This window comes from Aptenodytes forsteri, unplaced genomic scaffold, assembly GCF_000699145.1.
Source record: "Aptenodytes forsteri isolate BGI_AS27 unplaced genomic scaffold, ASM69914v1 Scaffold102, whole genome shotgun sequence".
Taxonomy (NCBI): Eukaryota; Metazoa; Chordata; class Aves; order Sphenisciformes; family Spheniscidae; genus Aptenodytes; species Aptenodytes forsteri.
Genome location: NW_008795771.1, coordinates 964,089 through 978,741, shown reverse-complemented (window position 1 = coordinate 978,741; position 14,653 = coordinate 964,089). Strand labels below are relative to the sequence as shown.

At 37.3% G+C, this 14,653-nt stretch overlaps 1 protein-coding gene across 1 annotated transcript; it reads left to right on the top strand.

Annotated features, from left to right (window-relative positions):
• The first annotated feature begins 10,003 nt into the window (after window positions 1-10,003).
• Window positions 10,004-14,653, top strand: CNGA1 (cyclic nucleotide gated channel alpha 1). The gene is made up of 7 exons (XM_009283598.1): window positions 10,004-10,113; window positions 10,414-10,476; window positions 10,854-10,886; window positions 11,006-11,107; window positions 12,026-12,133; window positions 12,282-12,388; window positions 13,236-14,653. The coding sequence occupies exons 1-7, from the start codon at window positions 10,004-10,006 to the stop codon at window positions 14,651-14,653; spliced, it is 1,941 nt and encodes a 646-aa protein (XP_009281873.1).

Genomic DNA, 14,653 nt, shown 5'->3' with positions numbered 1-14,653 from the left:
GGGTTGACGGTTGGACTCGATGATCTTAGAGGTCTTTTCCAACCTCAATGATTCTATGATTCTATGATTAATTAAACAAAGTTTGTGTGACTTCTTGGCTTCGTCATAAATTCTTTAATGTTGTTGATTTTTTTTCTTATACATATATATAGAGTTCCTTATATGTGTTATTACGTAGTATTTAATTATATTATCGTAAATACTGAAGATGATGATAACAGGTTTCACCACAGTGAGAAAAATCGTTGACTGTGCAGCTAGTCCAGGTGCAGACGTGAAGCGAGATTTTTTTTTTTTTTAGGAAAGCTGCCTATAGCATTTTGAAGTCCTGTCGTCATTGCTCAGCTTCTCAGTTGTGCATTACTGTTTTCTGCCTGCAGTCGCTGCTACCCGACAGGGTCCAAACAATACGGTCAATACGGCAGCTGCAGAAAGGCTCATTACCTGTCCTGCATGCAGCCACGCAAAAATTACCGAGCTAGATTTGAGAGTGGAGCTCTGATCATGGGAACTTCACCTGCCCCAAATGCTGGTGATTTAGTTCAACTTGCAGGAGCAACACATAAAGGAATTAACTTCAACTGAGACAAAAAATGGTGCCTCTAGATTGCAGTTCAATATGATTAGATTGCTGTACTTGTTGTGAAGAGATTACTCCTATACATGTTGCCTTAAAAATGCCCAGATAGTGCCACCTTAACTACTACTTTACAGTGAATGAAAGACAAGCAAGGCTAGGCATATCAAATCTATTTTAACTACAGTGCATTTTCTACCACTCTTATCAGTGATAATATCGTATATTGATGATTTTCTTTGAAATGGAATTAATCTCAATGGAATCACCTTTGTCTGAGTAAATATTTTAGCATCATTATTCTGTGCAACCAGCCTTGATTTCCCATGTTATTTTAGCTTGGAATAAAACTCTGCTAAACAGAAATCCTAACTGACTCTTCAGAGCTACTGGCACTCCTGCAGGGTCACCACATCCATTCTTTATCCCACAGATATTATTGAATGAAGTTCTGGGTTTTTTTTTTCAGAGGGTTTTCTGGTGAGCCTGCCCCTCTGTTCCTTGCAGGTTCCGGGTTGGGAGGAGAAAAGGCATCTCAAGCCACCTCAACCTGGGTGGCACAAGGAGAGCCTAATGACATGTTCTGCTCAGGACATATAAATAACTGCTGGGCACGGCCAGCCACAGCGCTCGTCATGCCTGTGGATATTTCAGAAGTGCTAATCCCACCTCAGAGTAATCATGCAAAAACTAGGGTCTGGACCTGGAAGACGCTGGTAAAAGGCTTTGACAGAGTCTTTTAGCATGCTGTGTGGTGTTATACTGTGTGCCTGTCAGCGCTCACGTCCACAGGAGGCTTGCAGCCTGTCCAGTGCTTTCCAATTCCAGCCTCATCTGCATATGGGAATCTAACACACCAACACACATCTTAAATTGCTTCTACTTCTTCCCTCTCCATCAAGCACCCATTTAACTCTAAAGTAAAAATACAGTACCACCTACTGGTGGAGATACTGTTTGCGCTGATGGTTTTCCAGTCACCAAGCCTCGTTGGGGCCAATTGTGCTTCATGACACTGAATTCCTCCTAACACTGGTCTACACAGAAGAGTATTAAATAAGCCAGAAGCCCTGGAGCCTTCTCAGCTACAGCACTTCCGACATGACATTCATTGCTGAAATAGCATCAGCATTAGAAAAGACGGAACAGTATTTGCAGAAAATAAGCCTGCCAAAACTGTGGTCCCAATCCAACCACCCATCTGTGTACACAGCTACAACACAGTAAGCTGAAAGGCAATGTTGTACCATTAAAACCTACTTATTTATAAATAAATACATAAGTATAATGTATCTAGTGTTTTGGTTATGAGTGTCTGAAACTAGAGGCAGCTTTAATAGGATTGAGAAGAATTACAGATGATGACAAAGCAAGATACAAAAATAGATTAAAGTTGGCCTACTAAAACAATAATCCATTAGTGCGGTCATTCTCCCATCAGTCAAGGTTACTTCACTGGAATGCGGAATGACAGGGAAAATATCTGTGAAAAAATATTGATGCTAAACTAATGTAATTGTCAGTGAAGTCAATGACAACTATGTAATTGGCTTTTAAAGGAGGGCAGGATTGAGACCACTGTGTTGAGCTCACCCAGAACTTGTCCTGCAAACCTCTTTGCAGGTAAGCGAGCTCCTGGCCTGTGTCAGACAAGGAACTGGTCTGGCCCAGTAGGACTCATCTTTCTCTGTTTGAGAACTTTGAAAAACTCCACAGTAAAACAGATAAGAAAAAATGTTAGAGTTGCATTACAGGACTGCTTATTTTAAAAGAAAACTCACTGTTCTCCACCAGAGTAAAAAGGTGTATCTCCTTTGTAGTTCGTATTGACTTGAGAGACCCAACATAGACTTGCTTAGCTTGGTTGGTCGTCTACAACTTTTGGACAAAGGTATGCATCAAATGCAGGAGTTCACGATTAGTTTGATGTTCGTGTGACACACAGCAAGGCATATGTCCCAGACACTCAGTGCCACCACATATTCACAAAATCACTGCTCAGCATTGAACATTGAGATCTTTCAGACTGCAAACCAGGAAAAAACCCATGAGAATGACAGAGGTAAAACTGATCCTGATTCAATACTAGCTGGATGTAGCGACCTTCCGAGATTCCTTTCATATCTATGATTTTAGGATAGGAACTGTATTTCAGCCCTTCGAAGACAACAGTGAAATATATGCCAGAACTTAGAAGATTATTCACTTCTTTGTCCATTTGTTATGTTGGATACCTTACTGTAGATTTGTGTATCTGGCTTCCACTGGGCATAATGTTATGCATTTCCTTGTTGCCCATTACTGTTTTATTTAAAACATTTTTTATTCTTTACATTTCAAATGTATATTCTCTTTCCTAGAAAATGGACTGTCTTAAGGGTTGGAAAGTTGTAGCAGCAGATGAGTCTAATTTGTTTCTCTGGTCAGGAGGCTGACCTGTGATACTGAGCATCATTTTGGGTTTGTGATTAAATGCACAACGTGCCAATCCACTTATGAATGACCACTCAGTCAGCTGGGCTGCAAGATTTAAGCTGGTTCATATGAATGCTAATGGCATTGCTTTCTCCTGCTCTTGGTTACAGAAACAAATGTGTCTTAATCCTGGGGTCCCAGGGGCTGGACTGCTTTCCTGGATGCTGCTTGTTGTGAAGCAAAGTTAAAAAGTAGCTCAGTAACTTTAGCTATGTCTCAGTTGTGACAAAGATACCATTTCAAATTTGAACATTCACTCCTTTTGCTGCCTGAAAGATTTTCTTCACTGGATTTCATGCTCAGCAACGCCTTTTTTTTTTCCAAAATGGGCCACGTAAAACATGCCAGATCAAAAAATCAATCACTAAAGCTCCTGAGAACTTAATTTTCCTCATTCTCATGGTATCCAGCAGTGAAACGAGAAGGTTGAGGTATGCAAACACCTCAGCCTCTTCTCTTTCAAAGTACACTAGGATCCTCTTGGGAGCTTTCTTGATTGTGTGGCCTCTACAGATGAAGCTTTGCACATTTCTAATGGAGGAGGACTGCAGCTACTTTACAAACCATTTTGCAAAGTCATAATCCATACCAAACTTGAAGATTAGTTCAGTGTCTTAAAACTTCATCATCATGGCATTTTCCACTAAATATATATTCACAATTTGTGGGCTTTTTTAAGCATCAAAATAGGAATGTAAAAGTTATGTTAGATTAGTTAGGAACTTTCAGTAGTTTAAAATGGTATTTCCTATTATTCAGCAATATGATAAACACATTAAAATAAACAGGAAATTTCCATTTATGGTGTTTTATCTATTCTAGTAAAGACCTGTTATTACAGTAAAAAAGCATCTGCAATATTAAGAAAATGGGCCAGCAGACAATACTGAATATATAGCCATTTACAATAATATTTTTTTTAGTTTCCAGAGTACACTCCAATATTTGTCCCTTCTTGTGCATGTTGATAGGGCTAGTAAGCTTCTGTTCAGGTGAGGGATAATAGTGACTGCCACTGTCACTTTCATCTCTCTCTAAATCTCAAAATCCATCACTAGGTCGAGGAAATCCTCCTCTAATATCTATGTCCTTCCCTGGGAATAATTCAAAGAACTGCACATGGGACTGACTGGTTGAGAAATCGATCAATAAGGGATTTATATATGAAATGTTGATTATATTTAGCTTTTCATGGTGGCTCTGCTTATGTAGTAAGGAAACGTGGCTGATTTAAAGGACTGAAATCGCTATTAGAAGCAGCAGATTACATTGCCAAGGTAAGCCTGCACACTGATGAAACTGCTTATTGCAGAACTGCTAAGGACTCTTCGCATGTTAGAAAAGAGAGATTTTGCTCTAACACACTGCAGATTTTAATGTTAATGAAGATTTTTTGCTGCTTTTTGTAAAGAAAAAAAGTAGATCTTTATATGATACCAAATTCTGTTTCAGGATATCCTTACTGGAAGCATTTTCTCTCTGAAAATAATGACTAGAGAAGTTAATAGGATGGGCCAGTAAGAAAGTGAGAAATAGGTAAAGTGAAAGAGCAGAAGAGATGGAAGCTGATCTTCCATTCACTACAATCCTGTAAAAGGATAATACTGCCTTCATTTTCGTGCAGCAGCATAGTAATTAATATAATTAGGTTTTAGGTCGTAATGTTTGAAAACTCAGCTGTTTATCATAGTAGTCACATTTAAAAATCAAAGATAGTAAAAGCAAACTATTTGTACATTTATCTGTATTACCTTTCAAACTTACTACCTAAATATGATAATGTGAAAATGAGCATTAGACTATTAAAGTAAAAGCAGTGTAACAATTTGTGACAATGTGTCAGTTTAAGAAAAATATGTGTGACCGTAGAATAGGAAACATGGTAGTGATACAATTTAGTAACAACCACCTGAAATATTGCTTGAAAAACCTCTATAATACAATAAAAAAATGCATTAAGGTGAGTTCTGGACCCACTGAGTTTAACGAGATATTTTCTATTGTTCCCAGTGTCAGGGTTTTGTCACACAAATGCTGTAACAAGGTAACCATGGTCCCGAAACCAGGAGCAATTACCATGTCTGTTCAACTTGCACTGGGCACATGCTGCATTAGCATTTCTGTGTTTTAGACATAAGAATTTCAAAACTCCCCAAATATATGCCAGAACTTAGAAGATTATTCACTTCTTTGTCCATTTGTTATGTTGGATACCTTACTGTAGATTTGTGTATCTGGCTTCCACTGGGCATAATGTTATGCATTTCCTTGTTGCCCATTACTGTTTTATTTAAAACATTTTTTATTCTTTACATTTCAAATGTATATTCTCTTTCCTAGAAAATGGACTGTCTTAAGGGTTGGAAAGTTGTAGCAGCAGATGAGTCTAATTTGTTTCTCTGGTCAGGAGGCTGACCTGTGATACTGAGCATCATTTTGGGTTTGTGATTAAATGCACAACGTGCCAATCCACTTATGAATGACCACTCAGTCAGCTGGGCTGCAAGATTTAAGCTGGTTCATATGAATGCTAATGGCATTGCTTTCTCCTGCTCTTGGTTACAGAAACAAATGTGTCTTAATCCTGGGGTCCCAGGGGCTGGACTGCTTTCCTGGATGCTGCTTGTTGTGAAGCAAAGTTAAAAAGTAGCTCAGTAACTTTAGCTATGTCTCAGTTGTGACAAAGATACCATTTCAAATTTGAACATTCACTCCTTTTGCTGCCTGAAAGATTTTCTTCACTGGATTTCATGCTCAGCAACGCCTTTTTTTTTTCCAAAATGGGCCACGTAAAACATGCCAGATCAAAAAATCAATCACTAAAGCTCCTGAGAACTTAATTTTCCTCATTCTCATGGTATCCAGCAGTGAAACGAGAAGGTTGAGGTATGCAAACACCTCAGCCTCTTCTCTTTCAAAGTACACTAGGATCCTCTTGGGAGCTTTCTTGATTGTGTGGCCTCTACAGATGAAGCTTTGCACATTTCTAATGGAGGAGGACTGCAGCTACTTTACAAACCATTTTGCAAAGTCATAATCCATACCAAACTTGAAGATTAGTTCAGTGTCTTAAAACTTCATCATCATGGCATTTTCCACTAAATATATATTCACAATTTGTGGGCTTTTTTAAGCATCAAAATAGGAATGTAAAAGTTATGTTAGATTAGTTAGGAACTTTCAGTAGTTTAAAATGGTATTTCCTATTATTCAGCAATATGATAAACACATTAAAATAAACAGGAAATTTCCATTTATGGTGTTTTATCTATTCTAGTAAAGACCTGTTATTACAGTAAAAAAGCATCTGCAATATTAAGAAAATGGGCCAGCAGACAATACTGAATATATAGCCATTTACAATAATATTTTTTTTAGTTTCCAGAGTACACTCCAATATTTGTCCCTTCTTGTGCATGTTGATAGGGCTAGTAAGCTTCTGTTCAGGTGAGGGATAATAGTGACTGCCACTGTCACTTTCATCTCTCTCTAAATCTCAAAATCCATCACTAGGTCGAGGAAATCCTCCTCTAATATCTATGTCCTTCCCTGGGAATAATTCAAAGAACTGCACATGGGACTGACTGGTTGAGAAATCGATCAATAAGGGATTTATATATGAAATGTTGATTATATTTAGCTTTTCATGGTGGCTCTGCTTATGTAGTAAGGAAACGTGGCTGATTTAAAGGACTGAAATCGCTATTAGAAGCAGCAGATTACATTGCCAAGGTAAGCCTGCACACTGATGAAACTGCTTATTGCAGAACTGCTAAGGACTCTTCGCATGTTAGAAAAGAGAGATTTTGCTCTAACACACTGCAGATTTTAATGTTAATGAAGATTTTTTGCTGCTTTTTGTAAAGAAAAAAAGTAGATCTTTATATGATACCAAATTCTGTTTCAGGATATCCTTACTGGAAGCATTTTCTCTCTGAAAATAATGACTAGAGAAGTTAATAGGATGGGCCAGTAAGAAAGTGAGAAATAGGTAAAGTGAAAGAGCAGAAGAGATGGAAGCTGATCTTCCATTCACTACAATCCTGTAAAAGGATAATACTGCCTTCATTTTCGTGCAGCAGCATAGTAATTAATATAATTAGGTTTTAGGTCGTAATGTTTGAAAACTCAGCTGTTTATCATAGTAGTCACATTTAAAAATCAAAGATAGTAAAAGCAAACTATTTGTACATTTATCTGTATTACCTTTCAAACTTACTACCTAAATATGATAATGTGAAAATGAGCATTAGACTATTAAAGTAAAAGCAGTGTAACAATTTGTGACAATGTGTCAGTTTAAGAAAAATATGTGTGACCGTAGAATAGGAAACATGGTAGTGATACAATTTAGTAACAACCACCTGAAATATTGCTTGAAAAACCTCTATAATACAATAAAAAAATGCATTAAGGTGAGTTCTGGACCCACTGAGTTTAACGAGATATTTTCTATTGTTCCCAGTGTCAGGGTTTTGTCACACAAATGCTGTAACAAGGTAACCATGGTCCCGAAATTTGGACCATGGAGCAATTACCATGTCTGTTCAACTTGCACTGGGCACATGCTGCATTAGCATTTCTGTGTCTTAGACATAAGAATTTCAAAACTCCCCACAATGTGCTTTGAGACTAACAGAATTCGAAGATACTCTTGTGCTACATATCCTGATTGGCAAGGGAAACAACCTGGTGCAGTAGTCACCCAAGCCTGACATTCAGATTTAGTATTTTGAGACTACAGGGTAGTAAATACTTCCAATTTCTATGCCCATTTAATGCTTCCAGTGCCTCAGTAAGACGAAATCTCCAGTCCTGTCCCAAATGGCATCTCCTTTTTCCCAGCAAGTCCTACGCACGGCTGGCATAGCTCCTTCAGCAGAACACAAAGCACGCCACAGTGCTTCCACTTACAATAGACACTATCAGAGCGAGAGGAATCTGTTTATTTGCAAAAATGCACAGAAAATCCTCTTTACCTGAAGAACAGGGGAATGTAGAGGATACAGATTTTTCCCCAGTCTCCGGGCTACGTACTCTGGATTGGTGTGGATTTTTGTACACGTCCTTTTTTCCCACACTTCTCGTCATTTTTAACCTCTAGTACATCTGCAAATCAGTATGTCTGGATAGCACAAAGTCAAAGATGGGTTTTTTTGCTCTTCAAACTGAAGAAGACTCAAAAAGCGAAGACAAACATGAAAAATGAATGCCTATGTAGAAATATTGGTACTGGGAGTCTTAATGTGAACTGACTGGTTTAGAGCCCACTCTGTTGGAGGAATGATTTCCCTTGAGATGAATACATTTGCATTTGTCTGGCGCTGAGTGATTGGAAGTGGTTGGACACAGCTTTATTTTGCACCATTATTTGTGAGCTCTGTGGACTCCAGTGTGGCTCTGTGGAGGATATAGGTTAAATCAGGATGGAATTTTGTGTGCCAGCATTAGCAGAGCTTTCAGAGCACCTACAAGCAGATATAAAGCTGCTTAACTCAACCTGGCGTACTTTCAATCTCCACACTTTCAAACACAATTTATCCTTGGAGTAAGTCAGTAGAAACCCTGTTACAGCTTTTAGGCTCCTGGTGAATCTAACCTAATGTTTACTATGTCTTAGAGACTTAGAAATTTTTAATGTGACATCTTAGACCTGATCCTTCCTCTTAAGCATTTAAAGACTGACCAGCAATGTTGGACGACATTTAGATTATTCGTGGAAGAACACATCTTAGTCTTCAAACTTCATCTTTCTGTTTTGTAGAATGTGTTATATTGCTGTATTATTTTTTGCACCATGTGTCATTCATGTCTGATGACTGCTAGAAACATGGGTTTCCTCTCCTATTTCCTGTATAGGAATATTTTTAATTTCATTGACTAATAAGGAAAGTCAGGTAAGTCTGGCAGCAATGTGGCAACTGTATCATCCTGCTTCTCTTTTGCAGTGTGCTTGACTACAGAATGGAAGTACTTTCTTTAAGACTGATTCATTCTATGGCATTTGACTTCACTTATCAGTGGTACAGCAACTCATTTGTCAGTTTGTGGCTTACAGACATCTCTATACTCTGATTTCACATGCGCAGGGATATTGTTGCTGCAGTGGATAGCATCTGTTTCATAATCCTATCTAAATGGCCCTGCCAAGAGCAGATCACACTTGTAGACATAATTCATGCCCAAAGAGTTGGCAGTCTCATTGATGATGAGACATAACTCACAAAATTGTAAGAATAGTGGCAAAAAGGGAGAGCAGGAGTTATGTACACTACAACATTTTCAATTTTTTTAATATTGAGATGAACAAAACAGACATGAACAGCCACTAACACTTCCATTTATGTATTTATGTCCGACTTGCTATATGAGTAAGGAGAGACAACTACAACAGTCTTTAAGTTCCTAGTTACAGAACCTACCTTTGCTCTCAACAGAGTATAACTCTCAGATGTCAGACATACTGAAATTTCTTTGTACATCCAACCAATGGATGCTTCCTAGTCTGGCTTTCAGGATGTCACCTGTGCATGAATCTATTTATCCATCCTGATACAATAAATTATGAGCCTTTGGTTCAAAACCAAATGAAACAGCAGTAGACGTTTCAAACACAACTCTCTAAATATTTTCAAAGTATGTGATTAGGCTCAGGAGAAAGACCTAAATTAATGCTTCCTCTGAGAGAAAGATGTGTTGAACATTCTCTTCAGCAGCTGTTGCCTGGTCATTCAGCACACTGAAGCACCCACAGTGCCTTCTTGTCTGATGGGAATGTCATGGGAGAGAGGAAACTGGAAATACTATTGTTGTTTTGGGGGGAAGCAAGGATATAAAGGATTCATCTCGAGGGAAAAAAAAAATTGCTTGTTACTTCTACTAGTTGTGAAATGACTTGATTCTTTTTTAAATCAGTCTTCCTCAATTACCCAAGGTAAGACAAACTTGACCATGAAGGTAGGAGTGATTGAGACCCATCACTCCCATACAATTGTTCCCAGCGTGGTAGTACAAGACACCAGCGAGGAGGACCCTGGACTGATGGACAAAGGGGAAAACAAGTATGTCAAAATTACCTGTTTGGGGTTTTTTCTTTGATAATTTGGTTTGGATTAACTAAGCACAGATACTTGCCATCATATAATTTTCTTCACCCTCTATTAATAAATTAAGTTTTTAATACTGTGATATATTGCTTATTGTAAATATTTAGGAGATTAAAATCTGTGCTCTTTCAATTTCCTTAGATAACTTAGCCCATGATTAAAATGGTGAGAAACAGTCTGTGACAAATTAGATTAAATGGGGTTTTTTGTATTTCAGCAGATACCATATAACTGTGTTGTTTTGCTGTTCCCTAGGCAACGGTATCTACCCGGTGCATTTGCACGCTACAATATTAACAACAATAGTAATAAAGACGAGTAAGTATCTTTGTCATTTCATAAAATGAGAGTACTGCAATATTGGTTGGTTAAGCAGCAATGAAAAAGAATGATATATATCTAATAATTTCTTTATAAACAGTTATGTCATTCAAGCAATCCCAAAAGAGATTGCACATACATTTGAACTACATGCACATCAATTATGGTGATCATTCTCAATACCAAAGTTAATGGTTATCTATTAATTTAAAATAAAAGTAGTTCTATGTGAATACAATAAGCAAAACAGTTTTTGAAGGCCAAACATCTAAGTATAATGTTATCCTTACTGAATTCAGATGATTCTAATAAATAAATGTGGAAGCAATGGCTATGTGCATCCCGTGAACCTATCATATTTTTCTTTTCCTTAGAGAGGAGAAGAAGAAGAAGAAAGAAAAGAAGAGGTAAAATAAACGAAGAGGTAAGACAAAGAGTAATAATACTATTTCTAAGACATTTAATTTCTTTCCAAATATGTTTTAACTTAGTCTGTAACAACTGAAAATGTAAATCTGTTTCTTAGCAAGTCAGAAAAAAAAAAGGATGGAGAAACACAAAAGAACAAGGAAAAAAAGGAGAAAAACAAAAATAAAGATAAGTCCAAGAAGAAAGAAAATAATGAAGAGTAAGTATTTTTCATTTAGGTCCTGCTATGTTCGTCTAATAAAATTGTTTTTGATGTAAAACCGAATCCATTCACAGGTATCTTGTAAACAAGATGCTTATACTCTAGTGAATGAGTGTACAGACTGCTGTTGTTCTCCTTAGAGCAGAGTTGTTCTGATTTAACTTCATATGTGGACAACAGAAATATGCATGCATGGAATTGATCTAAAAAAAATAATCAAGGTAAATCTCCTTTGGAGTCTGATTATTCAACATTTTTTGGATAACACCCTGCAGCAAAAGATGTGCCACTGTAAAGCAATCTCTTCTGCACATAAGGGCACCTACAAGCAAGTAAACTCTTCTATGATCTAAAAGTTCTTGCTTTACCTTTTGCTTGGTAAATTCATAATTTTCTGGCCAAGGAAGATAAACTTAAAATAGTTCAGTAAGAACTTGTGTTGTATGATTTCACATTCATTGGCTTCTTTATGTAAACTATGCCAATGTTTCATCTTTCTCAGAGCTAGACTTTTCCCAGTGAGAAAGGTATGATTTATCTCACTTATTTAAACACTAGTAGTCATATAATCATTTTATTTTTTGAAAGATGATCAAATCAGTTATCAGACAAGACAGTTACTTGGGTAGGAAACAAATTAATTGAAAAATGTTGAAATTACATGTGCCACTATAAACTGAAGTAGGGTTGCCAAGTTGATTTTTCTCAGCAAAATTTAGAGTCTAAAATTTGCGTCCCAAGTCACACCTAACAAGCAGCTTCATGTTCTCCATGCATTCGAGCAAGGAAGCTTAACTTTAATAAAGACCATTTATTTTACAGTAACAATTTCTGGAATGCTTCATTCCTCAAAAATTGTTATGTGTATTTTAAGTCTCTCATTAAATCTCCTTTATTTTCCTGCCTATCACTTAGGAAGAAGAAAGATATTTTCATTATTGATCCAGCAGGAAATATGTATTACAACTGGTTGTTTTGCATCACAATGCCTGTCATGTACAACTGGACCATGATTATTGCTAGGTGATGTACTCCTTTAATGACTATATAAAACTTCTGGCAAATCATAACATCCCTAAATAGATAAAAAAAATATTTTATTCATCACTGATTTCATGCAAGTATTTAATCTCCATTTCATGGTAATTTACTTTTGTCTTTTCCTATTCAGAGCCTGTTTTGATGAGCTTCAGCATGACTACCTAGCGGTATGGTTTATTATGGATTATGTTTCTGATGTCATCTATATTGCTGACATGTTTGTACGGATAAGAACAGGTAAGCATACTCAATGATTAATTATTCCTCTTCATATATTTGTGTCAGGTGGTTTAAAATATTCAGAATACTACTACTTTTATTACCTGGGTATCCTTGATGAGGTGCAATAGTGAAAAAGACATTGAGATAGATCTCTGAAAGACTGTGGTCTGTGACCTGTAAAAATAGGAGAAACTCTGATGTATTACTCAAAGAATACATAAAGCTTGGGGTAAGCTAGGCATGAGGTAAGCTAGATACAAGCTGTTCTGCCTGCAGCTGACTCAACAAGACAAAATAAACATGCAATGCGGCCAAGTGAGGAACAGGGGTTCTGAAAAATTAGCACCAACATCTGGATTTTGTATTTAAGGAGACTCAAGTATTTGCTTGATTTTCAAGACCATTGAGCAAGCAAGACATCCGATTAACTTCAGCTGCAACTGTTTCTTTTAAAATCTTATCCTACATCCAGACCTATTGAGTAGATACACTCAATATGGAACTGAAATTCCCATGTTTAAATTCTTTCCCTCATTAACCACCCTTCCTATAGCCTGTGGAGTTTTTTGGGGGTTGGGGTTTTTTTTCAGATGTTCACCATCTGAAAACCAGTGGAAAAGCGGAGGGAAAGAATCAGAGCTAGAAATGTTTAATTTTCAAAGCTGTATAGTTTAACTCAAGCTGAGCCATATAGCACTAAGTTGAATATTTGGAAATAAGAAATTGCTTGTTAAAAAGTAAGAGAATTTATGTACCATCTGGAACTTGCACCCAAAATATATTTCAAAGTAGATTTGGATTGACATTAAACACAACACAGTTGAAGTCGTAACATTTTTTATTATTTACAATTCGATCTTAGGTTACCTGGAGCAAGGTCTTCTGGTGAAAGAAGAACAAAAGCTTCAAGAGAAATATAAGTCATCTTTTCAATTCAAATTAGATTTTCTGTCAGTCATACCAACTGATCTCTTTTATTTTAAGTTAGGACTGAATTACCCAGAATTAAGAATAAACAGACTACTCAGAGTAGCTCGGATGTTTGAATTCTTCCAGCGAACAGAAACAAGGACGAACTACCCAAATATCTTCAGGATCTCTAACCTTGTCATGTATATCGTGATTATTATTCACTGGAACGCTTGTGTGTACTACTCGATCTCGAAAGCTATTGGATTTGGGGCTGACACATGGGTCTACCCCAACACCTCCGATCCTGAATTTGCCCGTCTGACTAGGAAGTATGTCTACAGTCTCTACTGGTCAACACTGACCCTGACTACTATCGGTGAAACGCCCCCTCCTGTAAGAGATTCTGAGTATTTCTTCGTGGTTGTTGACTTCTTGGTTGGAGTATTGATTTTTGCTACCATTGTTGGTAATGTGGGCTCTATGATCTCCAACATGAATGCTGCCAGGGCAGAGTTTCAAGCAAGGATTGATGCTATCAAGCAGTATATGCACTTTCGGAATGTGAGTAAAGACATGGAAAAAAGAGTTATAAAGTGGTTTGACTACCTGTGGACAAACAAAAAGGCTGTGGATGAAAGGGAAGTCTTGAAGTATCTGCCAGATAAACTAAGAGCAGAGATTGCAATCAATGTTCACCTGGAAACACTAAAAAAAGTTCGGATTTTTGCAGACTGTGAAGCTGGTCTGCTGGTTGAACTGGTTTTGAAACTCCAGCCGCAAGTATACAGTCCTGGAGATTATATTTGCAGAAAAGGAGATATTGGACGAGAGATGTACATTATCAAAGAAGGCAAGCTGGCAGTAGTCGCTGATGATGGAATTACCCAATTTGTTGTCCTAAGTGATGGCAGCTATTTTGGAGAAATCAGCATTCTTAATATCAAAGGTAGCAAAGCTGGCAATCGAAGAACAGCCAATATAAAAAGTATTGGATACTCAGACTTGTTTTGTCTATCTAAAGATGATCTCATGGAGGCTTTAACAGAGTACCCAGATGCAAAGGCTATGCTGGAAGAAAAAGGCAAGCAAATCCTAATGAAAGATGGGTTGCTGGACATTGAAGTTGCAAATTTAGGAAGTGATCCTAAAGATCTGGAAGAGAAGGTCACCTACATGGAAGGAGCGATGGACAGATTACAAACAAAGTTTGCCAGGTTGTTGGCTGAGTATGAAGCTGCGCAACAGAAACTGAAAAAAAGACTTACACAAATCGAGAAAATATTGAAGCCGGTTATAGAGCAAGAATTTGCAGACTTAGAAGCAGCAGATCCGTCCACAGATAAACCTGGAGTGTCAAAAGCAGAATAA

Coding starts and splice junctions, on each gene's coding strand:
- CNGA1 (XM_009283598.1), top strand. CDS start 10,004: ATGAAGGTAGGAGTGATTGAGACCCATCACTCCCATACAATTGTTCCC. Junction 10,114..10,413: donor ATGGACAAAGGGGAAAACAA/GTATGTCAAAAT, acceptor GCTGTTCCCTAG/GCAACGGTATCTACCCGGTG. Junction 12,134..12,281: donor TGGACCATGATTATTGCTAG/GTGATGTACTCC, acceptor TTTCCTATTCAG/AGCCTGTTTTGATGAGCTTC.